We start from the raw sequence: 26,899 nt of genomic DNA on the forward strand, positions 1-26,899 counted from the left end.
GCTCTTATTCTCCTTTCTCAACCGTGGCCCCTTTAAGAAGGGCGGACTTCAACTCCCAGAATGCCCCCATTCCCAGTTGACTCCTGGGAGTTGAAGTCCACTCCCTCTTAAAGAGGCAGGCGCTCAGAATCCCTGGGGGACTCGATGGGCAATGCTGGAGTCTTCTCCCTGCCTTTGTGTTAGTGTATGCTATTATTCTACTTTCTCAGTGGCCCCTTTAAGAAGGGAGGACTTCAACTCCCAGAATGCCCCAGCCAGCATTCTGACTGTTGAATCCTGGGAGTTGAAGTCCAACCCTCTTAAAGATGCAGCCGCTCAGAACGCCTGGGCTTGACTCGATGGGCAATGCTGAGGTCTATCCCTGCCTTTGTGTTGGTGCATTCTATTAGTCTACTTTCTCAACCGTGGCCCCTTTAAGAAGGGCGGACTTCAACTCCCAGAATGCCCCCATTCCCAGTTGACTCCTGGGAGTTGAAGTCCGCCCCCTCTTAAAGGGGCAGCCGCTCAGAATCCCCGGGGCTCGACTTGCATGCGCGATGCCGGCGTCCGCCCCGGCCGTTCCTCCATCTCCCGGCTCGCGCTTCGCTTGCAAGGGTTAACCGGGTCTCCAGCCTTCCGCGGAGCTCTTCCCCGCCCTCCTCCTCCTCCTCCTCCGGCAGCTTCCCCGCCCTCCTCCTGCTGCCGGCCGGCGCTGCTCCTTGCCGCTGGCTTCTTCCGCAGCGACTTGCAGCAACGCCGGGGTATGGCTTTGACCCGCGCCCAGCGCTGCCTGGTGCGGCTGCTGCGCTTCTTCTCGGGCGCCCTCCTGACGCTGCTCAGCCTGGCGCTGCGCGTCTCCGCCCTGCTGCGCTGGAAAGCGAAAGGCGCCCGAGGATCTCGCCCTGCGCGGCGCACCGTCCCGCCGCCCGACCAGCCGCTGCTGCTCCTTCCCGCCGGGGAGCTGGCCAGGCGCATCCGCCGCAGGGAGGTAAGGAAGGGGAAGGAGACCTCGAGGGTCTTGGGGGGCGCCCCGTAAGAAGTGTCCTAATGTCCCCTTTTATTTGTACCCATTTCCTGTGCGCTTATTCGTGTTTAGTCTGTTTCCTGTTATCTTGGACTAACTAACTAACTAACTAACTAACTAACTAACTAACTAACTAACTAACTAACTAACTAACTAACTAACTAACTGGAAGAGGGGTGGCGTTTATTTATTTATTTATTTGCTAAGAGTTTTGCAAGCTGAGAAAGTCAAATCGGGAGAAACAGGAAAAAGAAGAAGAAGAACAAAGTTCAAGGGAAGGAAGAACACGCGCGGTATTTATTTATTTATTTATCGAGAGGACGAGATAGGGAAAGAAGAAGAAGACAGGAGAAGGAAGGAAGGAAGGAGAGAGACCAGCGGCTTTATTGATGCTTGCTGAGATGTTGCAAAAAGGAAAATCAAATTGAAGGGGAAAGGTAGGAAAAAGGGAGAAAGGCAGAAGGAAAGAAAGAAAGAAGACAGGCATCTTTGCTTAGGTTTGCTAAGAGTTTTTTTCAAACAGGAAAACTGCAAAGGGGAAAGGTAAGGAGGAAGAGGAGGAGGGGAAAAAGAAGAGGAGGCGGAGGAAAGAAGAAGAAGGGGAGGAGGAGGAGACGAAGAGGAGGAAGAGCAGGAGGAAGAGGAAAAAGAGGAGGAGGAAGAAGAGGAGGAGAAGGAGGAGGAGGAGGAGGAAGACGTATGCCTTTATTCATCCCTTAGAAAGTTCTTTCAAGAGCCCCCCCACTCCTATTTGATCCATGGGAGATAGGTTGGGCTGGGGGGGAGAATAGCCCACCCAGGTGGTTCTCCATAAATTTGAACTTAGAGACAGCCATTGTCTCCTGCTTCCCTATGCCCCATCTGGTTGGAAAGAGATAAAGGAGATGTGCTTATTTTATTTATTTATATGGTGCCCTAATTGTTTTTTTTCTAAACAGTTTATTGTGTTCTGGAGGGCTTATTGCCGATGGTCCTCTTAGAGCTGGACTATAAGTCCCATCACTTGGCAAGCACTTTTAGTGACGAGAAGAGTGGCAATCCAGTAGTCTTTTGAGTCATGCTTTCTATCCAGATTGGATAGGCCACCAAGCAGTGATCCCCACTTCTGATTGGCAAGTTCCAAATGGCCTCACACTGTACTGGGGTGCCTGAAAAGTGGTTTAAGATGGCCATGAGTTTTAAATGTTCTTATTAAATAATAATATCTCTGCCTCCCACTCTGGATCTGGAATCAATGGCTGGTGTGTGTGTGTGTGTACATTAAGCCCAAATCCATGAGGATGGATTTTTATTTTTCATTCTTAAAAAAAAAAAAACCTCTCTCTAAATAAAAATCCCTAATCTGGGATTAAGAAGAAAACATCCCCCGTTTTTTATAAATTAGAGATTTTCCAATCCTGAAGAGTTAAGAGAGACTGAACAGGTCTCTCAAAATCCTCTCTAGGAAATCCTGCCATAAAATCCACTTGTTTAGATGGAGGCGTATTTGCCTTGGTTTCTTTTTTCTAAAGTTTGTTTGTTTACTACATGTTTATACTGGCCAGCGCACCAATAGGGCAAATCTAGGCTCTGAGATTCTTTTTCTAAAGTTTTAATTCAATGTTGCCTTTAGAAGGATGACATCCCATGTTTATGGAAGGCCTATTCTTCATATATTGATCTTCCTATCTACAATAGCATACTCTCCCCTGAAATATCCTCTCTCTCTCTTTAAAATATTGATTGAAAATTGGCATGTAATACCGAGGAGTCCTTGGTGTTCTCTGAGCCTGGTTGTTTTCTTGCAGACATTTCATTACCAAACTAGGTAACGTCATCAGTGCTAACTAACAAGATGACATTACCTAGTTGAGTGATGAAACATCTGTAAGAAAAGAACCACATTCAGAGAACACCAAGGACTCCTCATTTAAACCCTGAGCTACAAGTATTCTCTTTTATCTCTGTCTTATAATACTATAACAAACTAAAATTAAAAAAAAAACAGAAAAACAGATAAGAAAAAAACAACGTTAAGAAATATGTTTATGACTTCTGGCCATTCTTATTCTCCCTCCTCCCTCTTCCATATTTTAGAAGTCTCTTTGTCCTTTATTTTCTTTAGCCCTTGTTTTTCTTAGCTTTCCAATACATAAAACTTCAATTAATTCCACCACCCCCTTCTTTTAGCAAAAAAAAATCAGTATAAAACATCTGGCATTTCAAAAAAAAAAAAAGTTTTGTTCTCTGATGCACCGGTCAGTTTTCCCATTTCTGCCAGATCACCAAAAAAAACCCTCTCTACATCAGGAGTGGACAACTCGGGCAAATTTACAACAGTGGACTTCAACTCCCAGAATTGTTAGCTCAGGAATTCTGGGAGTTGAAGTCCACAGGTGGTAAAGGTTCCATAGTTACCTGCTCTTGCTCTAGACAGCCTAAAGGACAGCTGCACATCTGGAGAATGAGCTAAAAAGCAAAGGAGTTACTTCTTTGCCTTGAACCCCTAACATTTCCCTCTAAAACTTTACTTTTCAGCTTTGGGCTAAAAATAATAATAATAATTTTGCATAATTGTCAGAGGAGAAAGAGAGCAGTGAAGTTGGAACCACAAGTAACACTGTCCTAGTCTAACTTGCTTTTTTCCCCTTTCCGTGTGGGGAAAGCAGGGAATTTCAGAGGCCTTAGAACAGTGATGGCAAATCTTTTGGGCACTGAGTGCCCATACAGGAATGTATGTACATATGCGTGCATATGTGTGTGTCCACCTGGAAACCTGAAGACCAGCTGGCCGGTGCACGCATGCCTGTTTTTTGGTTGGTTTTGGCCATTTTATTTTGCCATTTGGGGGGCGTTTTTCGTTGTAAGTGTGGAAAAATGGTCATAAATCACCTTTTCCTGTGCCGTTGTAACTTGGAATGGCCACTAAAACAAACTGTTGTAAGTTGAGAACTACCTGTATAGGTGTTGACAAAGAATCGTATCAGGTTTAGCTCACCTTACTCACCCACAGCAAAGGCTTTGAACTGTCTAATTACACATGTTGGTTTTTAAACACCAGACAGAAATCTTCTGATACTACTCGTCAGAATTCCTAAGAGTTTTCACTGGGTGTACTTCCTGTCACCTCCGAGACCTGCTTATCCAGTTTCGTGTTTGTTTTTTCATTAAACAGATTATCATTTGTTTCTTTATGGAAGCCTGGAAAACATATAAACAACTATTTGGCTAAGATTGGCCTGATCTCCAGAGAGATTTGCGCAATATTTAAAGATAAAGGTCAAAGGTTCCTCTCGCACATACGTGCTAGTTGTTCCTGACTCTAGGGGGCGGTGCTCATCTCCGTTTCAAAGCCAAAGAACCAGCGCTGTCCGAAGACGTCTCTGTGGTCATGTGGCCAGCATGACTAGATGCCCAAGACGCACGGAATGCTGTTACCTTCCCACCAAAGGTGGTTCCTATTTTTCTATTTGCATTTCTACCTGCTTTCGAACTGCTAGGTTGGCAGAAGCTGGGACAAGTAATGGGAGCTCACTCCGTAACGCGGCGCTAGGGATTCGAACCGCCGAACAGCCAACATTTCTGATTGACAAGCTCAGTGTCTTGGCCACTGAGCCACTGCGTCCCACACAACATTTACACTACCTAGAATGTTGAGCTCTTATTCATTTACTTGAAGAGTTTTATATTCTCCCTTGCCTCTCGAGAGCGTTTTACATCAGCTGTGTTAAAGGGAATGAAACTGGATTGCAAATGGTGTGGCCATTTACTCCTCTTTAAATGTGCGGGAAGGTCCAAACCTTTGCCCCTACATCAATGCAGGTAACCCTCGACTTGCAACAGTCCATTTCGTGATCATTTGAAGTGACAACGACACTGAAAAATGTATCTTTCACCATCGTTATAACCTTTGTAGCATCTCCGTCTAATTTCTACCTCTTATCTCTAACCATTGGGGGGGGGAAAAACCTATTCCACATTAAATAGCATTCTGTATCTCCTTTATCTCTTATGGTCAATGTCCATCTATAATTGATGTAATTAATTTTTTTTTCTCATCCCTCGCAGTTGAAGTGCGTTGATCTTCTTGAAACTTACATTGCGAGGATCAAGCAGGTGAACCCGCTTATCAATGCTATTGTTAAAGACAGGTAAGCTGGAAAAGTTCTCACTTTCTGTCCAACAGGTTCTGGGTTATTATTGGGGGAGGAAAAAGCAGACAGGTATGGCTTTCTGGAGGAAGCTCTTCCCTGTTTCAAAATCTTGCTGGTTCCCTTCCCTCCCCCCCCTTCTATCGGAGCAGTGCCTTGAGAATTCTTCTTCCAAACGTCCCCTTCTAGGGGATTTGCTACATAGGCCTAGCAAAAGTAATTTTTTTTTGGGCAAGCTTTTCTCCCTTCCAAGCCCTTTCTCACCATTTCACTGACCTTGTACAACCCTGAATTGAAGACAAGAAGATAGGAGCTGCTTACTGGAGAAGGGGAGGAGGAAGGCTCCGTTGGGTGTTTCCAAGAACATCCTGTTCAGCAATTTTGATCCAAAGCATCTCACAATCGAAACAGTCCTCCTTTTAAATAAGGCTATATTTACTTCAACTTCTCACTGCCTTGACCCATTTTTTTTCTGCAGCCTTCTTTGTAGATAAAGTCGGGTTTGACTATTAGCTGCCAGGAAGGGAAGGGTTTGACTATTAGCTGCTATCTTGTGGCCGTTCAGAATTTTTTCCAACCCTGATGTAAAGGTTCCCTTCGCACATATGTGCTGGTCGTTCCCGGCTCTAGGGGTCGGTGCTCATCTCCGTTTCAAAGCCGAAGAGCCAGGGCAAAATTCTAACTAGGAAGATAGTTCATCATTAAAGCAGTCACTTCTTTGTCCAGGATTCTGCTCAGCCTTAAAAAAAGCAGCTGGTTTAATGAGTCAACTTCTCAAAGCAGCATCTTTTAACTTCAGCAGAAGCTCGAAGCAGGGCATAGTTGCTTTGACGAGTGGCAGAGAGATGCTTCTCCCACATGTCAGGAGCAACCACAATTCCCACACTCTTTCCAATCAGGTATAAGGTAAAGGTTCCCCTCGCACATGTATGCTAGTTGTTCCCGACCCTAGGGGGATGGTGCTCATCTCCGTTTCAAAGCCAAAGAGCCAGTGCTGTCCGAAGACGTCTCCGTGGTCATGTGGCCAGCATGACTAAATGCCGAAGGCGCACGGAACGCTGTTACCTTCCCACCAAAGGTGGTGCCTATTTTTCTACTTGCATTTTTACATGCTTTCGAACTGCTAAGTTGGCAGAAGCTGGGACGAGTAACAGGAGCTCACTCCGTTATGCGGCGCTAGGGATTCAAACCGCCGAACTGCCGACCTTTCTGATCGACAAGCTCACGCCTTAGCCACTGAGCCACTGTGTCAAACTAGACATACCCAGTTCCTGCAACCGTTCTTTATATGTTTTAGCCTCCAGTCCCCTAAAACGTCAGCTAGAGATCTCCGTTTTTTAAACCTCCCTGCTCTTTCCTTACCCATCTTGCTCAGGTTTGAGGCTGCCTTGCAGGAGGCCCAGGTTGTTGACCAGATGCTTTCTGATGGACAAGAGGATGAAGAATCACTCCAGAAAAAATTCCCCTTGCTGGGCATTCCTGTCACTGTCAAAGAAGCCTTTGCGTTATATGGTGAGTAGCTGGATATTGGGTTGTTCCTGCTTTCCACTGTTTTTCGACTTCAGTCTTCAGCCCAAGGTGCTGTAGAATGTAGTCCAGAGTACTTCAAGACATGGGGGAGATTTTATGACTGGCTAGAAAAAGAAAACTAGAAAAGAAAGTAGGGAGAAGATATAGAACCCAGACGAGGCACTGTTAGATGGAAAGGGGGGGGGGAGAAGGGGAAAACAGAAAAGAAAATATTAAATATATTATATATCCAAGAGCGAGATATAAAAGGGGGGGGGCGGAGCGCATTGCATTATGGGTGTGGACACACGAGCGTGCTGTTGTGTGCACATGTGCGATTTCTGCACACAAGGAGAAAAAGGTTAGCCATCACTGCTCTTGTCTGTAAGATTTTTTGTCTGTGGTCCAATGACAATTAAAAAAAAAACCTACTCAGAAGTACCGTATTTTTAAGTATAAGAAGTATAAGACGCACCGGAGTATAAGACACACCAAGGTTTTAAAGAGGCAAATTTTTTTAAAAAAGTTTTTGCACTCTGCAAACCTCCCAAAAATGTTTTGTTTTTTTTTCTAAAAAAGGGCATGAATAGCCCTTAGGAGGCTGTAGAATGTTCTTGGGGGCGTGCCCCCCCCAAAACAAGCCAAAAAACGGGATTTTTTTTTGCAAAAACGGGCCCAATTTTTTTGTCCAAAAAAGGGCATTAGGAAGCTAATAGAGTGCTCCTGGGGGCAAGGAGGGAGGCAAAATTGAGCAAAAAACAGCCCGTTTCCCCCTAATTTCTTCCCTCCCCAACCCCTAGGAGCACTCTGGAAGCCTCCTAAAGGCTCTGCACTGTTATTTTGGCGAAGGGGGCAGGGTTTCAGGAGGCAAAAAAATGCTGTATTCATGAATAAGACGCACCCAGATTTCCAGCCTTTTGTTTTGAGGGAAAAAGGTGCGTCTTATACTCCGAAAAATACAGTACATTCAAAAGAAAAACAAGCCTGCCCTACCGTTTGAAAATTGGGTGTCAGATAGGGCCAGTGCTGAAGAAAAAAAGCAGAAATTTTAACAAATGGGGGATTTTCCACTGGTAGGGCAGGCTTGCTCTAACAGAGGTTAAAACAATGAGGGAAGGGAGGTTTCTACGGTTAGAAAGAAGAAATGTGCGACACATTTCACACCACCTGAACATATGCAGGTTCGTCCCTGCGTATATGCACGTTATAATACCACGAACTTCGTGCTTAATCACAGATGAGAAGGAAACTGCACAATTCCCTCGTGTACGTAGTTGTCACATAAGTGTATCCTTTATTGCAATGCCACTGTGCAGTTACAAGAGCCATGTTGCTCTTCGGAGAAGTGTCTTGTTTTCTCCTTTCCCCACTTTTCCTTTTTTGTGGGTTCTCGGACAAGGTGAAACGGTGACCCCTTTCAAGTCTTCGTTTCTGCGTCTTGGTAGGGATGCCCAATTCCTCTGGATTGGTTAACCGCCGCAACGTGATCTCCACCACGGACGCTATTGTGGTATCCCGGTTGAAGCAGGCAGGCGCGATTCCCCTGGGGGTGACCAACTGCAGCGAACTGTGCATGTGGTTTGAATCGAGCAATTGTGTCTACGGCCGATCTAACAACCCCTACAATCTTGACTGCATCGTAGGAGGCAGCTCAGGTTAGTAGATCGTGGATCAGCCCAGTCTGGATTTAACGGGATGGAACTGGAATCCTTAAACGCCGAGGAAAAGAGAGAACTCCCGATCAGAAACCGCTATTAAGTTTGAAGTGTTAAATTTAAATTTACCGACAAAGAAATAGAAATTTAACACAAAAATAGTTTGTCGCTGAAGCAACTGCCTGCAAAGGCTCCTGGATTGGGACTGAAAGGGCGAAAGTGGAAGCAGTATGCTCCGTCCCATATTTGGGGAGACCAGGTTGCCCTGATTATACTTAATCCCCACCCCCCTGGTACAGTCGACAAAGTGAGGAGAGCCCGTGGCCTAGAGGTTAATACATCTTCCTAATATGCAAGCGGCCCGGGGTTTGAATCCCAGAAGAGTATGACTAGCTGACTAAACAGCTTGAAATAGCTACAACAGTATCCCTTTTTTTCTCAGTAAATTTAAATTTAACATGAAATAGTTTGTCATGGAAGCGACTGTCTGCGAAGGCTCCTGGATTGGGACTGAAAGGGTGAAAGTAGAAGCAGTATGCTCCGTCCCATATTTGGGGAGACCAGGTTGCCCTGATTATACTTAATCCCTCCCCCTGGTACAGTCGACAAAGTGAGGAAAGCCCGTGGCCTAGAGGTTAATACATCTTCCTAATATGCAAGCGGCCCGGGGTTTGAATCCCAGAAGGGTATGACTAGCTGACAAGAGCTAAACAGCTTGAAATAGCTATATTAGACTCCCTTTAATTCTTTGTCGGTCAATTTAAATTTAACACAAAAATAATTTGTTGCAGAAGCGACTGCCTGCGAAGACTCCTGGATTGAGGCTGAAAGTATGCAGTATGCTCCATCCCATATTTAGGTAGACCAGCTTGCCCTGATACACTGGTCTCACCAGAAAATACTTTCTTCTCGAGCTGATTTTGAGAGAGTCCTGGTTCACACAGCGGGCTAAACTATAATCAGATTTGCTGGGTTTTGTCGGGGTGGGTTGTGCAAACCCACCACTGGAGTTTATTTGGTGAGCTGCACTGCTAAAGCAAGGCATGTCTGAATGGAATGCAGGAGCCCACTCAGTTGAGTGGATCGGCCTAAGGAGCTGTGCCCCATCTGAGTCAGGGTATCTCCAACTGGGCAGCTTTGAAGACGCTGTACTCCAGCTTCTAGAATTCCCCAGCCGGCCATGGATTCTGAGAATGGAAGTCCACACATCTTTAAAGTTGCCACGTTTGAGAAACGTTGGCCTAAAGGATCCGTTTGATTAAGGGAAGGGCAATAACTGCATTTATTAGAATCTGGAAACCGTTCCTGGTCTTTTTGCTGATGGGTTTGATGATTAGAAAGAGTAAACAATGGAAAGTAGAAAAGTAAGTGGTAACTTTACAGAGAGGATAACATCATAAATGTACTTGTCCCTGATGTTAAGAAGATATTTATCCCTTCCTCTTCCCCTTCCCCTTCCTTCTTTTTTCACTTTTTTATTTTCTTTGCTGAACTTTTTTTTTCAAAATATATATTGTTTCGATTATTCTTTCTAGAAATTTCTTTAATAGCAAAAGCACTTAAACTTGTATACCGCTTCACGGTGCTTTACCGCCCTCTCTGAGCTGAGTCAGCGAGTCAGTGTGTGTGGGGGTGGGTGTATGAAGCAGAAACACTGACCTAAACAACTTCATAAGCCTGTGCGTGTGAAACCTGCTTATAACTCAGCTGGATAGGCATATTTTTGCAGATAAATCAAAAAATTAACATAAGCTTCTGAAGTTGTCAACGCCAGAGTAGTATAACTGCTCTTTCCAGAACGGAGGTTCCAAAACTGTATGATACTCCTGACTGGGTCTTTATTAGAGTGCCAATCTGGCGTTTGTTTTCATGCAGGGGGTGAAGGTTGCATCTCAGGAGCTGCTGGTTCTGTGATTGGTATCGGCTCAGACATCGGGGGCAGCATCCGTATGCCCGCCTTCTTCAATGGGATCTTTGGACATAAGCCCTCCACAGGTATTGCCTGGTTATCCTCCCTAGAACTTTACTTTAATTGGATTTGTTAACCGCTCCCTCTCCCCTAGGGGATTAGAAGCAGTTCTAATGACAAGTTTGTGATTAGCAATAGCGCTTAGCTTCATATATCACTCCATAGTACTTTACAGCATTCTCTAACCCCTTTATAAATGTTAGTATCTTGCCCCCAACAACCGGAGTCCTCATTTTACCCACCTCGGAAGGATGGAAGGCTAAGTCAACCTTGATCCTGGGTCAGGATGGAACTGCTGGCAGTGGGCAGAGTTTGCCTGCAATACTGCATTCTAACCACTGTGCCACCAGGGCTCCTATTAGCAATAGTACTTAGGCTTATATACCGTTTCACAATGCTTTACAGCTCTCTCTAAGCGGTTTATGGAGTCGGCATTTTGCCCCTAACAATCTGGATCCTCATTTTACTGATCATGGAAGAATGGAAGGCTGAGTCAACCTTGATCCTGGGTCAGGATCGAACTGCTGGCAGTGGGCAGAGTTTGCCTGCAATACTGCATTCTAACCACTGTGCCACCAGGGCTCTTGTTGTTCAATTGCTAAGTCATGTCCAACTCTGAGACCCAATGATATCACACCAGGCCCTCCCGTCGTCCTTTGCCTCCCAGAGTTTGCCCAAATTCATGATCACTATATCGTTTTTATTTTATTTTTATTTTTTACAAATATAATCAATGCGTGAACAGTGTGGCACCTAGGTGTCATGCATTCTAATACAAATAAACCAATAGTATTAGTCATAGTTATTACTTTCAACCAACTTATATATTTCTAATAGTAATACATACTGTGTATTAAATTGCAGCCTGACATTATTCAATTAGTCCACACTACTACTCAGAGCTAATTACCCCACCAAGAATTGGGGGAATTTGAATGTCAGTTTTTTTAAAAACATGTAATTTTTTTATGCATACGAATACAAAAAACTTAGACGCAGACCACATTTGCACAACACATTGGAATTTCATGTTCCTTCTCATAGCAGTTTCAAATTGGTACAATTTTATTTATGCTGCTTCCCCTCCTAATATGTTTTGCTTAAGTTTCACAATTTTTAACTCTCTTATTTCATTATCCTTTACTTATCTATCTAATATATTGGCAGTTTACCTCTGATAAACTTTATTTCTCTTGGGTATGTGTGTATATGCCAGTCCTCCTTAACTTATAGCTTTTAACTGTGTGAGATTCTTTCATTAATCTTTCTTTCTTTCCTCCAACCACCTATACCATTTCCCCCCATGTCCGAAAATATTCTGTTTCCTCTTTTCCCTGAATTTCTTTTGTTAACTTGTCCATCTCGGCCCAGTCCAGAACCTTTCTTATTATTTCGTCTTTGTTTGGGTCAATTTATTTTTCCATTTCTGAGCGAAGGCAATTTGTGATTATGTGTATGATTAAATACCAAATCTCTTTTTTATATTTTGACGTCATTATTCCTAATAGAAACGCCTCCGGTTTCCAATCAATTTGGAGTCCTGTTATCGATTGGTCTGCATATTGTATTAATAGCACGTTATGCCATTAAAGCAGCACTACCACTCAGAGCAAATTATCCCACCAAGAATTGGGGAAATTTTAATGTCAGTTGTTATTTAGCCATTATGCTTTGCTTTATGCTAGTAGAGTCACCTTGCGAGATGCAAACAATACAATACAATAGTAGAGTTGGAAGGGACCTTGGAGGTCTTCTAGTCCAACCCCCTGCCTAGGCAGGAAACCTTATACCGTTTCAGACAAATAGCTATCCAACATCTTCTTAAAGACTTCCAGTGTTGGGGCATTCACAACTTCTGGAGGCAACTTCTGTTCCACTGATTCATTGTTCTAACTGTCAGGAAATTTCTCCTCGGTTCTAAGTTGCTTCTCTCCTTGATTAGTTTCCACCCATTGCTTCTTGTTCTACCCTCAACACATTGAATACATGTTCTCCAAGCTAATTGGGCAATGGTGGGAGGTAGACTAGCTGGGTTTACTACTTCTTTGTTACATGGGAGAAAAACAAGATGACGTGGAAAATTGATATTAAAAGATTAGTTTCCTGGGGGTGGGTGGGTGGGTGGAAACACAAGTCATTGTTAGTTGAGGACAACCTATAGAAAGGAAGCAACTGCAAATGCCAGACTAGGAGACATGTGGCTTGTTGTGCAGGACTGAACTCTGCTTCTGTGGGTTTTTGTAGGCGTGGTGCCCAATGATGGCCAGTTTCCTGATGCGGTTGGCCATCGTATAAACTTCCTGTGCACTGGACCTATGTGTCGTTATGCAGAAGACATAGAACTCCTGTTGAGAGTCATGGCTGGGCCAAACATTTCCAAGTAGGTGGCTTTAGTTGATTTGCAGTAGAGGTAGCCCTCGGCTTAGAACCCTTTGTTTAGCAACGGTTCGAAGTTACAACAACAAAAGTGACCGACCGCTGGGACATGTGACACTCCCTGCCAGTTTCCCACAAACAATGTCAATGGGGAAGCCAGCTGGAAGTCAAAAGTCATCTCCACCTGCACTGCGTCTTTTGTCTAGTCATTCTGTTTCTCTGTTTAGGTAACTAAGAATTGACTTATTATTAAAGTTCATTTGCTGATACCATTTTCTATTTATGATACGTTCTCTTAGAGGATCATGGGACTGTCCATGCAAATGGTCAGCTGAAAAATTAATGCTAATTGATTAACAGATTAACAGAGTTGGAAGGGACCTTATAGGTCATCTAGTCCTAACCGTTCATCAAATGTTTTAGCCTCCAATCCCCTAGTCATCCTCCTTGCTCTTCTCTGCACTTTTTCAAGAGTCTCAACATCTTTTTTATAGGGTGGTGACCAAAACTGGATGCAGTACTCTAGGTTTTCGTGGTCACCTCAAGCTGTAGTACTTTCTTCTCAAAAGATGACCCGAGTCTCAGAGCATCTAGTACAGGGGTGTGAAACTCAAGGTCCATGGGCTGGATCCGGCCTGTGGGGTGCTTAGATCTGGCCCACAGAGCCAGCCTGGAAATAGCAAAGGACCAGCCCACAGCGCCTCTGGAAGAGAGGGAGGAAGGAATGGAAGGAAGGAATGGAAGGGAGGGATGGAAGGAAGGAAGGAAATTGAAGGAAGGAATGGAAGAGAGGGAGGAAGGAATGGAAGGAAGGAATGGAAGGGAGGGATGGAAGGAAGGAAGGGAATTGAAGGAAGGAATGGAAGAGAGGGAGGAAGGAATGGAAGGAAGGAATGGAAGGGAGGGATGGAAGGAAGGAAGGGAATTGAAGGAAGGAATGGAAGAGAGGGAGGAAGGAATGGAAGGAAGGAATGGAAGGGAGGGATGGAAGGAAGGAAGGGAATTGAAGGAAGGAATGGAAGAGAGGGAGGAAGGAATGGAAGGGAGGGATGGAAGGAAGGAAGGGAATTGAAGGAAGGAATGGAAGAGAGGGAGGAAGGAATGGAAGGGAGGGATGGAAGGAAGGAAGGGAATTGAAGGAAGGAATGGAAGAGAGGGAGGAAGGAATGGAAGGAAGGAATGGAAGGGAGGGATGGAAGGAAGGAAGGGAATTGAAGGAAGGAATGGAAGAGAGGGAGGAAGGAATGGAAGGAAGGAATGGAAGGGAGGGATGGAAGGAAGGAAGGGAATTGAAGGAAGGAATGGAAGAGAGGGAGGAAGGAATGGAAGGGAGGGATGGAAGGAAGGAAGGGAATTGAAGGAAGGAATGGAAGAGAGGGAGGAAGGAATGGAAGGGAGGGATGGAAGGAAGGAAGGGAATTGAAGGAAGGAATGGAAGAGAGGGAGGAAGGAATGGAAGGAAGGAATGGAAGTGAGGGATGGAAGGAAGGAAGGAAATTGAAGGAAGGAATGGAAGAGAGGGAGGAAGGAATGGAAGGAAGGAATGGAAGGGAGGGATGGAAGGAAGGAAGGGAATTGAAGGAAGGAATGGAAGAGAGGGAGGAAGGAATGGAAGGGAGGGATGGAAGGAAGGAAGGGAATTGAAGGAAGGAATGGAAGAGAGGGAGGAAGGAATGGAAGGGAGGGATGGAAGGAAGGATGGAAATTGAAGGAAGGAATGGAAGAGAGGGAGGAAGGAATGGAAGGAAGGAATGGAAGGGAGGGAGGGAAGGAAGGATGGAAATTGAAGGAAGGAATGGAAGAGAGGGAGAAAGGAATGGAAGAAAGGAATGGAAGGGAGGGATGGAAGGAAGGAAGGAAATTGAAGGAAGGAATGGAAGGAAGGAAGGAATAAAAGGAGGGAGGAAGGAAGGGAAGGAAGGAATGGAAGGAAGGAATGGATGGATGGAAGGAATGGAAGGAGTGGGAGGGAGGGGGAGGAAGGAAGGAAGGAAGGAAGGAAGGAAGGAAGGAAGGAAGGAAGGAAGGAGATTATAATGAGAGTGAGGGAGGGTCTTAAGGAAGTCCTGCCCTAGCACTTGGCCACCACAGGTGCCTCCCCTCGACACGAGTCCCATGTCATGCCAACCATGACCAGGCCCACCCCCGACCCTCCCAGGTCAACCCTGATGCGGCCCTCAATGAAATCCACTTTGACACCCCTGATCTAGTATATTATATTATCAAGAAGCTGGATTAAACCAAATCCAGTATGGACATGTCAGGTGGATGATCTCCTAAGATAGGATAGCTTCTCTTTACGGCTGCCTTTTCCATTTTACTCCTTCTTCTTCAGACTGAAGCTGGATGAACCGGTGTCTTTGCAGAAGATCAAGTTCTACTCCATGGAACACGATGGAGGCTCCATTTTCCTCTCACCGGTCGATAAAGAGATTCTCCAAACTCATCAGAAAGTAAGAAGAAGTTGACTTCGGTTGCTTCGAAGCTTGAGTGCCATTGCAGAAATCAGATAGCAGCTTAAATACAGGTGGCCCTACAGTTCATTTACTGATCGTTCCAAGTTAAAGGTAAAGGTTCCCCTCGCACATACGTGCTAGTCGTTCCCAACTCTAGGGGGCAGTGCTCAGCTCCGTTTCAAAGCCGAAGAGCCAGCGCTGTCCGAAGATGTCTCCATGGTCATGTGGTTAGCATGACTAAACGCCTGAAGGCGCATGGAACGCTGTTCCCTTCCCACCAGTGGTTCCTATTTTTCTACTTGCATTTTTTACATGCTTTCGAACTGCTAGGTTGGCAGAAGCTGGGACAAGTAGCGGTAGCTCACTCTGCTTTGCGGCGCTAGGGATTCGAACCGCTGACCTTTCTGATTGACAAGCGCAGCGTTTTAGCCACTTGAGCCACCACGTCCCTCATTTAAAGTTACAAGGCGCTGAGAAAAGTGACCGTTTTTCACACCTACGACCTTTGCAGCATCCCCACGGGATCAAAATCCAGATGCTTGGCAACTGGTTCACACTTACGACCCAAGAGTCACGTGATCCCCTTTTGCGACCTGCTGACGGGCACAGTCGATGGGGAAGCCAGATTCATTTAACGACAGGGTGACTAATGGAAAGCAATTCATTTACCAACTGTGGCAAGAATGGTCATAAAATGGGGCAACGCTCACTTAACACATCGCTCACTTAACAACATAAATTTCGGGCTCGGTTATGGTTGTAAGTCGAGGACTACATGTCAATGGCAGTGTTGTCAGCTGGGCCGAATTTCGTTGGGTTAGTTCTCTCTTGTAGCTTGAGAGATCTGGACCTTGTCTTGTTGAGGATCATAAAAAAGTCTGTAGCTCAACGTGTTGAGTCGCCAGTTTTGTACGCAGAACCTCCTGGGTTCAAATCCAGGCATCTCCCAAAGCAGGAGTAGAAAGACAGCTGACTTGAGACCTGGAAATTTACGGTACAGGAAGTCCTCAATGTACGACCATAACAGAGCCTAGAATTCCTGTTGTAAGCCCCGACGGTTGTAAATCGAAGCACCCAAGTGAATTATGGATTTTTTTTTGCAGCTGGCGTTAAGTGAACACTGTGGTCCTTCAGCGAATCAATATATTCATATGTGTGATTTATTTATTTGCTTAAAAACCTTTCAGATTTCAGGGTAGCCCTTTAATTGTCAGAGTTCCGTTAATATTCCACGTCAAAGTTTGAGACCGAAGCTGACGGCCCTTTTCTCTTTCTCCTCCCCCTTTGCTGTCCTAAAGGTGGTGGCACACTTAGAGAAGGACCTGGGGATTGAGGTGGAGAACGTGGCCATCAGCAAAATGAAATATTCCTTCCAAATATGGTCAGTTATGATGTCTTCCAAGAGCAGTGATAATCAGGTATGTCGAAGGCAAATCTTCCCCCCCCCCCCCTAAGGATGGAAATCTACTAGAGCAGGGGTGTCAAACTCAACTTCATTGAGGGCCGCATTAGGGCTCTGGTTGACCTCGAGGAGCCTGTCAGCTCTCCAAGCCAGATAAGGTCTGTGACCGTAAATCTTCCCTTGAAAGACTTGGCTGGATGTGAATGAGCAGAATTCAGAGTCAATTAATAAAAGGGGTTTTTATCGGGACAAGGAGTTTGCTTCAGGCTCTTGGGAAGCCTCGGTAAGAACAGCTCCCTCCCTCCCCGTCTGTCCTACAAAATCACAGGGGATTCATGCAGGAGATCTGATATGCATGCTGTCTGGATAGGTAAATCCACTTAACACTGAGTTGGACATCACATCTAAATATGCATGCCCGGATATACACACACACATTATTACGGATACCCAAGCTGGCTGGTGATTCCGGGCATGGAGCAGCCTAAGCGAGTGGTGAGGGATTGAAAAAAAGGCAATCATCTAGAAGGGCAAGGAATGCCATACCATTCCTGGCCTTGACGTCGTACCATTCTTTGGAAAAGCAACCGCCTTTCCAGAATGTCTTCTCCAGTCTGCCTGAGTGACACCTCCCCCCCAGGACAAAGGTACAGGTGGAGCAGTACAGGTGGAGCAATGGACCCCCTAAGGGGAACCCCCAAATGAAAGATCCTCTAAAACAGGGGCATCCAACTTTGGGCCCCGCCAAGAGAAGATCTGGTATGCATGGATTGCCCATGTAGGACAGGCGAGGAGATTGCAAGAAACCAAGATTGTTGGCCGAGCAGGTGCAAAAATAGCCGGGGAAATGATTGAAGCCTGGGAAAGGGGCCCCTTATCAGTCAAGAGGAGTGTTGATTTATCATAAACTTATCTGGTACTTAGGAGTCAAGGAGTGGTGAGATTCAGATTTTTTTTACTACCGGTTCTGTGGGCGTGGCTTGGTGGGTGTGGCTTGGCTTGGTGGGTAGCGCAGGGGAACAATACTGTAAAATCTCCATTCCCACCCACTCCATGGGAAGGGTACTGTAAAATCCCCATTCCCTCCCGATCAGCTGGGACTCGGGAGGCAGATAATAGATGGGGGCAGGGCCAGCCAGAGGTGGTATTTACCGGTTCTCTAAACTACTCAAAATTTCCACTACTGGTTCTCTGTGACTGGTCAGAAGCTTCTGAATACCATCTCCGGAGTCAAGTGCTCAACAGCACAAGGAAAACGATAGCCAATCTCGAATCTCCAACCACCAACACCCCAATCAACCAAGCAGGCACTACATAAGTACTAAACATAGAAGAGCCCAAAGCACACAATTTCAGTAGAGAGGAGATTTCTGAGGATGGCCTCCAGCATGAAAAGTGCAAAAGACTAAACCTCTGGTATCAGTGAACCAACCCCGATTGGATCCTTTAACATGTTAGTTAATTGTCCTCTGAAAACTCAGATACAGCTGCAACTTTCCATAAAAATGATACTAAGAATGAAGGGATGAGCCAAAAGAAGAAAATGTCCATCCCCCCCCCCCCCTCTCTATCTGTGCCTCTTTGTCCACGTCGTCTTTTAGGAAAATCAAAGCTTCACTGATTTGCTTGGTGACCACGGAAAACCAGTCTGGCCATCATGGGAACTGGTGAAATGGATGGTGAGACTCTCTTCTCACACGTTGCCAGCCATTGGTAAGACCTGGAGCAGTTCTTCATATTTGTACTTTTGCCACTTCTATTTTTTTTAAATCTTAAGGATTTGATCTAGGCAGGGTGTGGGTTGGGTCAGAAGACTTCCAGCATCCCTTCTAAGCAGGGTGGATAAAAATCAATGATTAAAAAATAATATTTTTTTATTTAAATTATTTAAATTGTATTTTCTTTTATTTTTATCGAATTTATTTTAATAAAGTAGTATATAGCCTTTATTGTCATTGTACACCATGTATACAACGAAATTGGTTAATGCTTAATATTAATGTTAACATGCTTTCGTAGTAAATATCTATCTAAAGTTAGTTTTCTATGTAAGATACATTAATAATTTAGTTTATTCATCATGAAATGAAGCTTAGTTATGTAGTCTATGAGGCTGTAGATTCTGCAATATTGGGACTGTTGGTGAGTCAACAGCAGATCAGAGGAGGAGCTGCTGAGGGACGGAGGTGACAGTTGCTCTTCAAAAATGAGTTGATTTAAATCAAATCCACCCTGCTTTTAAGCCTAGAATTCTATGATTCTACATCATGGAACTCTACTCATCCATCTGGTGTGTGGGGGTCTCTAACATTGAAAACTTTAAGACTTGTGGACTTCAACTCCCAGAATCCCTCAGCCAGCGATGGAGGGGGGGGGGATTGAAATCCACAAGTCTTAAAATTTCCCAAGGTTGGAGACCCCTGGTCTGGTAGAGTTCCTAGAGGGACCTGCACCTCCCCGAAATCAAGAAAGCCACATATGTAAACACCCACAATGCATGGCCTAGCACAGTCTATTTACGCATGCGGAACAAACTGTTTTTGTTGTGAATTGGTCTGTCTCAATATGTTTTTATCCCTCAGCACTAGGAATAACGGAGAGGTTGGCGAAATACAATTCCAAGGCAAATGCCAAGCTAGCAGGCATGGCACAGAGCCTGCAGACAGAGATGGTGGAATTATTGGGAGAGAATGGTGTCTTCTTATACCCTTCACACCCTGTACTAGCTCCCAAGCATCACACACCACTGGGCATGCCCTTCAATTTTGCCTACACAGGTAGGAAGCTCCCGTCCTTGTTTGAATCGCCGTGATTCATTTCCCACTATTTCCGAGTGCTTCAATTGATAGATTGGAAGGGGCCAATTTCCTGCTTTGAAGACATCGAAGTCTTAACATGCTACCATTGGGGAATTGGGTGGAAATGGTTGTGAGAAGCAAGGAAGGTTGCTACAGGAGGGATTTTAATGTAGCTATACCAGATTGGCTTTGGGATGTGGTGGCTCAGAGGCTGAGCTTGTCGGTCAGAAAAGTCAGCAGTTCGGCAGTTTGAATCCCTAGCGCCGTGTAACGGGGTGAGCTCCCGTTACTTGTCCCAGCTTCTGCCAACCTAGCAGTTCGAAAGCACGTAAAAAATGCAAGTAGAAAGATAGGAACCACCTTTGGCGGGAAGGGAACAGCGTTCCGTGCGCCTTCGGCATTTAATCATGCCGGCCACATGACCACGGAGAGATCTTTGGACAGCGCTGGCTCTTTGGCTTTGAAACGGAGATAAGCACCGCCTAACACAGCAATGGCGAACCTTTTTTGGCTCGCGTGCCGTAAGTGGGGGGAGCGCAGGGGGGTCGTGGGCGGGCGTGCCGTGCCCATAATGCAATGCGCGATCCCCAGTGCGCATGCGCGCACTACAGGCGCTCCCCTTCCCATTTTTACATGCTTTTTTCGCCCTCCCCAGGCTCCAGAGGCTTTATAGGAACCTGGGGAGGGCGAAAACAGCCTCCCCGCCCCCTGCCGGACGCCCTCTGGAGGCATCAGCGAAGCCTCCAGACAGTCCCTGAAGCCTTCGGAGCGCTCAAAACGATCCTCTGAGCAAACCGGAAGTGACTTCCGTTTTAAGCATTAAGATATAATTAAAAAGTATTGACATTAAAAGTGGAAAATAACATACGTGTTCTCAGATTGTTCCCTGGTTTACCTGGGTGCAACGCTGTTAAGTATAGGAGTAAATACAAATCGTACACCAGGGCAGCATTTGACCCTCTGGCAGTGTTGCCCTTTTACAAGTGACAAAGATTTCCTCTGAGTCATTCATGCTGGATGCTGGTTTATGCAGCATTCCTTGCATTCTTGCTGTAGATAAGTCCAACAGTGAAGGCTGGAATCTACCAACCAACTGCATCACAACATCGTTCCTAAACAATGATCATATGCTTTTCTCCCCTTTAAGGTCCACTTTAATCTCATAATCCCAGAAAATTCTCTTTGGAATCCCTTTAGGTTGCTCTGAAAGATTCCTCTTCAAATGTTTTATTCTTGTTTTACAGAAAAGCGCTCCACATCTTTGACCTCTCCGTTGTCTTTTTCTTCTTCCTTTCAGCCATCTTCAACATTCTGGGTTTGCCAGTGACGCAGTGCCCTCTTGGCCTGAGCAAGGATGGACTGCCTTTAGGGATCCAGGTGGTGGCCGGACCTCATAATGACCACTTGACCTTGGCCGTGGCACAATACTTGGAGAAGGCCTTTGGTGGTTGGGTTCCCCCCGGCCAATCCTAACACGACTTTCCCGGGACCTGGAGGACATGAAGAAGAAGACCTGTGAAACTTAGAGTTAGGGGTTTGGGCTTGAGGTTTCGAAGGGATGTGTCCACCTTTTCTACAGGACCCAAGGGAGTAGACATGGGGCCATGAATGTGTTCACCAGGTTAGATCGTTTGCTGGCCAAGCCAAAGTGGAGAAGGAGTCCAATGGCTCTTCTCTTTGACTTCCTTGCTAGATTTTGGAGGGAGGATGCTGCCTCAGGGAAAGCAAGGCTGAGAGCAAAGGACGGGTGTTGTGAGGTGAACCCCCACCCCCTTTTTTTTTTACCCTTCATTGGTAGAGTAGGATTGGGTGTCTTCTGCTGCTGTTCCTTTTTTTTCCTGCTTAGAAAATAATTTTAGACCAAGGGAGATCTTGATGGAATTGCACTCCTCTAGTAGAAAGAAAAGGAGGAATCAAGGAATCTCGATTTGCACCGAGAAAGAGCCCGGGGACCTTGGCTTTGCTTCACCTTTTCATGGACTTCTACTCAAGTGGAGGTTGATGTTGATGACATCACTGGGAGAAGCACAGGCAGGAACCAAGCCCAGTGAAAGACATGTTGATGGGCTCAAGAAAAACTCTGGTGGAGTCTGATGTGTCTCAGTGTTTCTGCCGAGCGGCTTCTTCTGCTGCTGCTGATGCTTCTTCTTCTTCTTCTTCTTCTTCTTCTTCTTCTTCTTCTTCTTCTTCTTCTTCTTCTTCTTCTTCTTCTTCTTCTTCTTCTTCTTCTTCTTCTTCTTCTTCTTCTTCTTCTTCTTCTTCTCTTCTTCTTCCTCCTCCTCCTCCTCTTTCTTCTTCTTCTTCTTCTTCTTCTTCTTCTTCTTCTTCTTCTTCTTCTTCTTCTTCTTCTTCTTCTTCTTCTTCTTCTTCTTCTTCTTCCTCCTCCTCCTCCTCCTCCTCCTCCTCCTCCGCCTCCTCTTCTTCTTCTTCCTCCTCCTCCTCTTCTCTTCCTCTTCCTCCTCCTCCTCCTTCTTCCTAGCATATTCCAGCAGGTGCAGGAGCCACTTTTCGGATCGTTGAATGCCACTTTGCACAGTCAGCTGCGTCTCCTTTGGTTCTGCTGGGCAGGCACAATCCTTTGGGGAAAACAGGAGAAGGGAGCCTGCTTTTCCCGCAGGCTTATCCAGGGGTTCAAGGGTCCCCTCTGCCCTGAACTGCTTTCCATGCCAGATGTGGGGAGCCTAGGTTGGGGTGAGGAGGAAGGACCAAGAAATCTTGCTTTGCAGCCCCCAACTCCTTTCCCCTCTCTCCTCTACAACCATCTCAACCGTTCCCCTCTTCCTCCTCCTTCTGTAGCAATCAGGTGAGGGTCTTTGGAACCAGGAGTTCAAGTCATGCTTTATGTTGCCAAAAGGACTCTATCCTGTTGATGGTTGATCCTTAACTATGTTGCACGCACCACTTCTTTGGATTGGGGTGCCTTTGCTGGAAAACGGTGGTCCCATCAGTTGATTCTCATGGGCCCACTAGGGTGAAATACTGTATGTACTGCTGTCTGTCCTGACAAATCAATATAATGTAATGTATTACCTGATCCTGGAGATCTGTAGTCATGATTTTTTTTTATTCACTTCAAACCATTGTCATCTTTGAGCATCATCTAAGGCTATTGGTACCTGTCAGGAATCAAGTGGCTGGAACATGCTCACGGTTGAAGATGTTGAGGCCTGTTCTCAACTCTATTCCTCCGTAAGTATGTCAAGATAGCTTGTCCCCCCAAATGGAAGTGGTGTCCGAAGAGACATTTCAGCACTTTACAGCGGGACAGTCAACCTTTCCTGGAGATTTTGAGGGTGTCCTCGCAAAATGACTTCCAGGGCGGGCACCGCCAGCTGTAAACCATTTGCATTCCAGAACTCCAGCTGCTGATGTTGGGTCAATTTGCCAGCAACTCTAACTGATCCCCCTTGTCAAGCGCGAAGTATCGGGGCCACATGTTAAATTCTAGCTAAGGTGATTTATTGCTCATGCGTATACAAATAATCTAGTCAACTTGCGCTCAGCATCAAATTGGTGCTAGATAAGAGTCAATGAATATATATCTGCTGAAAAAGAAACCTCTGCATTGGCGACATGAAGGGCATCTGGCCAGTAAACACACAGAAGATGATAATAATCAATGGAATTTTAAAAAGGGCTGGACCTTGACCGCTTGTGGGAACGTAATGATTCCACGCTGATTCCTCTCTTGACTCCACCCACAAGCTCTCCCTGTACTACAGTCCCTGCACGACACCCTCTGCTGATTTCTATTGCTTTACACATTTTTCTAGGCAGCTGAGAATTATTCAGATTGGGAGTGGGGGGCCGGAGGCAGTGCATTTAGACTTGCAAGACTCTGTTACTCTTACCTTTATCATAAACAATAATTGATCTGCCTGACTGATTTCCTAGTCAAGTCTACCTTAAAGGCTGACAGGCCAAAAGCGTGTGGGTTACGCCAAACCTGACTTTAAAGGTAAAGGTTCCCCTCCCACATCTGTGCTAGTAGTTCCTGACTAGGGGGCGGTGCTCATCTCCGTTTCAAAGCCGAAGAGCCAGCGCTGTCCGAGGACGTCTCCGTGGTCATGTGGCTGGCATGACTAAACGATGAATGCTCACGGAATGCTGTTACTTTCCCACCAAAGGTGGTTCCTATTTTTTCTACTTGCATTTCTACCTGCTTTCAAACTGCTAGGTTGGCAGAAGCCGGGACAAGTAACGGGAGCTCACTCCGTTACTCGGCGCTAGGGATTCGAACTGCCGAACTGTCGACCTTTCTGATCGACAAGCTCAGCGTCTTAGGCACCAAGCCACTGCATCCCTAAAACCTGACTTTACCTGCTTGCAAAATGCGAGAAGGTTGGGGGCCAAAGACATCACCCAAAAGTCCAAATTCGTGATGAGCATGAGAAAATACCCAGATACTTCAAAGCCAATCATGGCACCCTGTCATCTTTAGGCTCATTCCATGGATATTCTATAATGGTCCCCAACCCCATCTGTGGACTGACATTGGTCTGTGGCATGGCTGCACAAACAAGTGAAGCCCCATCTATGGGAAGATGACTTTCTCCCCCTAACTGAGTGTTGGGCATTTTCCCCCCTTTATAGATTCATTGTGCTTGTGTCTTCAAAGCTGCATTAGGATTGCTTTTGATAAAGTGGGATCTAAACAAATGTATCGCGTGTTTAAGAGGTGTTTGCTGATTGAGGAGGAAGATGGAAAACCATACTTCCACATCCTTACCCTTGGGCAGCTTTCTTTGATGCCCCATTTTGCCCTGAACTAGCCATAGCAGTTTAAATACTTTTAATCTGAAGATGCCTGACATCCAGTAAAAAAGGGACAAATTGAAAGCCAGGCAGAGATGGATGTGATTATGGGCAAGGGAACTCGAGCAACAATAAGCTACTCCAGCACACCAAGTCAAGATGGATGAGGACATGGAGATCATCTGTCATTTGCCACTCCTCACAGATGAGCCATAGATGGACGTCTAGAGGGAAAATGAGTCTTTTCAACACTGAGGATGACAAATGAGTTTCAAAAGAACTTCCATAACTTTTCTGAACAAGTTCATGGAAGCTTTTTTCTCATTTCTATTACACTACAGAAAAGCAAACCCTGCCATAGGGAGGAGGAGGCGGAGAAGGAGGAGGAGGAGGAGGAGGAGGAGGAGGAGGAGGAGAAGAAGAAGAAGAAGAAGAAGAAGAAGAAGGGGGAAGGGAAGGAGGGAAGGAAGGAAGGAAGGAAGGAAGGAAGGAAGGAAGGAAGGAAGGAAGGAAGGAAGGAGGAGGAGGCTACCATAGCTGAACTTTGAGGTGGATGGAGTTCAATTACCAAATGAAGCAAAGTTGGATTCCTACATGAAGAAATAGAGATGTGTGGTCTTCTAAAGTGCCCCCACCCCATTAAACCCTTAAATCCAAGATCTAATGATCAAATCTACTGTGGCCAGAAGTATGGGATGGAGAGAAACAAGAGATGGCAGATGCTACTTTTGGGTCATTCAGCCACAATGTGGATCTTCCAATATTGTTTGTTCCTTGTGTAATAAGGAAACACACACATTTTGGAAACACACACACACACAATTAGACATAGGTTGTCTGGAGAAAAATCATCAGTATCACCGACTAAGTTGCAATTCAGAAAGACTTGTTAGTCAAGCCTATATGGCCGCAGTGGCTCAGTGGTTAGAGTGCACTACTGCAGGCTACTTCTGCTGACTGCCAGCTGACGGCAGTTCAGCAGTTCAAATCTCACCAGGTTCAAGGTTGACTCAGCCTTCCATCCTTCCGTAGTGGGTAAAATGAGGACCCAAATTGTTGGGGGCAATAGGCTGACTCTGTCAACCGCTTAGAGAGGGCTGTAAAGCACTGTAAAGCGGTATATAAATCTGAGCGTTATTTCCATTGCTATACACAAGAATGTAGGCAAGGAACATCCCTGTGCTAGATAAGGGTCAATGGAATTCAAGAGGGCAGGGACTTGAATCTTTGGTAGCAATGGTAAGATAAGATCTTTGCTTTTCTGGGAAGGATATTTAACTGCTGTGATACGCCTACATCAGTGAAGTTCAGAATGGTTCAGGCAACAATTGTCCCGTCCCCCCCCCCCCTGTTAAATTGTATGGATGTTAAAGCTGCACTTGGAAGAAACAAGACAGAACGAGCAATTGAACTTTGGTGCTAGAGAAGCAAGCAGGAAAGCAAGCGCATGGGCTACAAAACAAATCCTCTGTAATTCTCACAGGAAACTTTAATGATCAAGGCAATGTAATATTTTGGATGTATTATGCAGAGACACAGTTTCCAGTTAATATTTGTGGGAAAAGTCAATGGAAAGAGGAAGAGACAAAGAACAGCAAAGAGATAACCATTAGCAGACTTAAAAGGCCACGTTGAAGACAGATCATTCTGGAGAAGTGCCCGGAGAACAATCACCAACACTAACGCAATCAATCCATCAACAGAAGCCAACAAAGGCAGTCATTAATGTCTTCCGGAAGTGATCAAGGCTAAGCCCTTCTATAGAATCACATCCCAGTTACAACAATTGTGATATCTGGAGTCTACACTATTCTAACAAACCCTCCTTATACCTTATGCGTCATTTCACGACTCTACCTGTTGTGGGATCCGTTGAAGGATTCTTGATTCCAACGAAGCTTTCTTAAGAAGTGGGAGTGAACTCCGCTAAATGTTGGAAATGCCACCAAATACCTGGATCTTATTAACATAGGTGGTGAACATGTGGAGAGGCAAAGAAGTATTGGACAAAAATTAAGACACAGTTGGAAGAGATAATACAACAACGTATTGAGCTGAAGCCAGAGACATTTCTGCTAGGAATTCTACCTGAAATTTATAATAAAGAGAATGCATATTTAATCATTCATGTATTAACTGCAACTAGAATTGTATTTGCAGAACATTGGAAAAGTGTAGAGATTCCTACTGATGAGAAGTTGATAAGGAAAATATTAGAACGTGCAGAAATGAACAGATTAACATTAGCAATTAAGGAGAAAGAACAAACTAAATATTATATGCTTTGAGAAGTATTTTACCAATAGTTGGAGAGAGAAAAAAGGAGTTTGGAAATGAAGAAAGCTAAAAAATAAATAGACAATACACTTGGATAATGATACAAAACTGTTAATATGTGTATGATGAGAATAATGATGTTTAATGTTGATATATTATTACTAGAAGATAGTAAGAAGAAAAATGGAGAGTTTTATAACGTTTAAATGCTCAATATAATACTAAAACTAGGGAAATAATATTAATATGAAAGATGTAGCAAAAGAGGAACGATGTTGCATAAAGATGTTTGTACCCAAATGACATATTGCATAAGGAAAGATGGAATCTTTATTTTTGTAACTGAAAAATAATAAAACGCTCTAAAAGAAGAAGAAGTGGGAGTGAAATAGATCACTAAGGGAGAGATGTTAGAAGCACGTTCCTGCTTTTTTATTTTTATGGAAGGGGAAGATGGTTTTTGCACAGTAGTAGTATGTAAAAAGGAAATGCTGATTAGTTACTCATACCCAAAGAAAGCTTATACCCATTTCACTTTCAGTCCCATTCATTCCAGGCCAAAACCATCC

The 26,899-nt window shown here is 45.0% G+C and overlaps 1 protein-coding gene across 1 annotated transcript; it reads left to right on the top strand.

Moving 5' to 3' along the window:
* Window positions 1-514: 514 nt before the first annotated feature.
* On the top strand, window positions 515-21,562 carry FAAH2 (fatty acid amide hydrolase 2). Its single transcript, XM_081964124.1, has 11 exons — window positions 515-967; window positions 5,051-5,133; window positions 6,509-6,645; window positions 8,088-8,297; window positions 10,173-10,292; window positions 12,511-12,646; window positions 14,978-15,095; window positions 16,397-16,516; window positions 18,102-18,213; window positions 19,083-19,277; window positions 20,596-21,562. The coding sequence occupies exons 1-11, from the start codon at window positions 530-532 to the stop codon at window positions 20,769-20,771; spliced, it is 1,845 nt and encodes a 614-aa protein (XP_081820250.1). The 5' UTR covers window positions 515-529; the 3' UTR covers window positions 20,772-21,562.
* Window positions 21,563-26,899: the final 5,337 nt, after the last annotated feature.

The sequence above is a fragment of the Natrix helvetica genome, assembly GCF_964273705.1.
Source record: "Natrix helvetica genome assembly, chromosome: 11".
In the NCBI taxonomy this organism is placed as follows: domain Eukaryota; kingdom Metazoa; phylum Chordata; class Lepidosauria; order Squamata; family Natricidae; genus Natrix; species Natrix helvetica.